The sequence below is a fragment of the Ceratina calcarata genome, unplaced genomic scaffold, assembly GCF_001652005.2.
Source record: "Ceratina calcarata isolate Rehan_Ccalc_2016 unplaced genomic scaffold, ASM165200v1 scaffold416.2, whole genome shotgun sequence".
NCBI classification, from domain to species: domain Eukaryota; kingdom Metazoa; phylum Arthropoda; class Insecta; order Hymenoptera; family Apidae; genus Ceratina; species Ceratina calcarata.
In genome coordinates, this window is record NW_017165177.1 from 7147 (window position 1) to 9295 (window position 2149).

Here is a 2149-nt window from a genome sequence, read left to right on the forward strand (position 1 = left end):
GTACATTTAATAATATTTAATCCAATGAAAAATAGGATTACAGATGGACAATAATTGCAGAATACATTATTAATTATTACCACATTAATGAATTACCACATTAATGAACATCAATCCAATTGTTCGCTTCTCGTCAGCTGTGTTTGCGATTCTTGATAACATCGACTGACAGCATAATCGATTGAAGAAAAACTAGCCAATATAGTATTCGTGCTAGGTACCTGTTTGACGTGAATTTTTTCTATTGTATTATTAGTTTCGCACGTACTGTCATTTTGCATTATGCAAATTATGACTTATGCATAAAAACGTCAAGCGCAATTGGTTTTGTGAATAATTAAGCGAGGCGTTACGGACGCCAGGATTTATGACATGGTGACTCATGTACGCGAGAAGGCGATTATAAATTCACGTTGCCACTGCCGTCGGATGCCTGTATCGTTAACTCAAGCTGACGAAAACGGTGTAGATAGTACAGAGAGATACACTATGTTCAGTTTTTCGATACTCTTATCGGTAGCCACGTTACTGGCATCCGTCGAATGCCAACGTATGACCGAAGTGGTGCAAACTGCCGACGGTCCCGTACGTGGCAGAATCTTCGAAACGATATGGCACTCGAAACCGTTTTCCGCTTTCCAGGGAATTCCTTACGGGAAACCGCCTGTCGGTCCTCTCAGATTTAAGGTAAGCCATTTATGGTACGTATCCGCCATGAATCAAACGGAATTCCATATAGTCGTTTGCGCCCTTAGGATCCGGTCAAAGTCGACTCATGGACAGAAGTCTTAAACGCTACTGAGAATTTTAAGTATTGTCCTCAGTATGTGGTCGCCAACTACGTTGGACAGGAAGATTGTTTATACTTGAATGTATTCTCGCCTGTGGTAAGTTAAATCTTTATCGATCTCCTTAACAATTCCATTCATATCAATGCGTAGAACGGGTAAAGGTGAGTTTACACGATCATTTTTGATAGGTGAATTTTGGTAACATCACGAAGGACTATCCGAAGAAGCCGGTGATGTTTTGGATTTACGGTGGCGATTTTGCGACGGGAGCGGCGTTGCAGGATTTCTACGCGCCCGACTTCTTTCTCGAAGACGACGTAGTGTTCGTAAGCCTCAACTACCGCCTCGACGTTCTAGGTAGCCTCAATTGTCAGCCAAGCTCGCGTCAACTACCCGCATAGTCGTAACGCTTGTACGTTTCGCAGGATTCTTGGCTTTAGATTTGCCAGGCGTGAAGGGTAATAGTGGCCTCAAGGATCAAGTTCTGGCGTTGAAATGGGTACAAAGGAATATCGCCGCGTTCGGAGGCGATCCGAATCGCGTCACCATATTTGGAGAGAGCGCTGGTAGCGCCAGCGTCAGTTTTCACTTGTTGTCCTCGCAAGCGGAAGGTATCTTAACGATTTAACGTATACTCTATTTCTCGAGTGACTAGGAGTCGGAACGGTTCAGTTTTCAGTCGTTCTGCCCATCTCCCATCCATATTTACCACTTCCCAATACGAGCGTGTCCTTATTGTCCTATCCAGGGATCTCGTAATTTTTCGCAGACGGCTCGCTTCCCCTGTTTTTCGCCCGTATTTCGATCACCCACTACTATTCTCCTCACGCGCGTTCGCTGACCATGCCTAGCATACCCCCATCAAGTACCAGTCCCCACCATGGTCGCGTCGTCCCCACTTTCCGGCCGACCGAAAAATTACGAGATCCCTGTTCCTGCCACGTGAGAAACTTCACGGTGACACTTACTCATTGTGTTTAATGGAAGTTGGAAATGGCGACTTAAGTGCAGTGTTGAGATATTTTTTACCTCGAGGCTCGCTTCCCCTGTTTTTCGCCCGTATTTCGATCAACACTACTATTCCCCTCATGCGTGCTCATGCGCGTTCGCGAAGCTCTCCGCAGCGCTATGGTCCCCACCATGTTCGCGTCGTCTCCACTTTCCGGCCGAGGGAAAAGTTATACCACCGCTGCTCCTAGTCACTCGGGAAATAGAGTATAGATGTCAATCGATTCGCAGTGATCATCGTCCGTTTCAGGTCTGTTTCATCAGGCTATCCTCGAAAGCGGCACTGCTATCTGCCCGTGGGCGTACAACACTCGAAACAGGATCAAGGCGAGCGCCTTCGCGTTAGCTGC

The 2149-nt window shown here is 46.3% G+C and overlaps 1 protein-coding gene across 1 annotated transcript; it reads left to right on the forward strand.

Moving 5' to 3' along the window:
- Nucleotides 1-357: 357 nt before the first annotated feature.
- Nucleotides 358-2147, forward strand: LOC108626547 (cholinesterase-like; the record flags this gene model as incomplete). Its single annotated transcript, XM_026814922.1, has 5 exons — nt 358-687; nt 756-887; nt 980-1148; nt 1217-1402; nt 2050-2147. Coding segments are annotated over exons 1-5 (900 nt in total), but the record flags the coding sequence as incomplete, so codon positions are not given.
- Between the last annotated feature and the right edge of the window lie 2 nt (nt 2148-2149).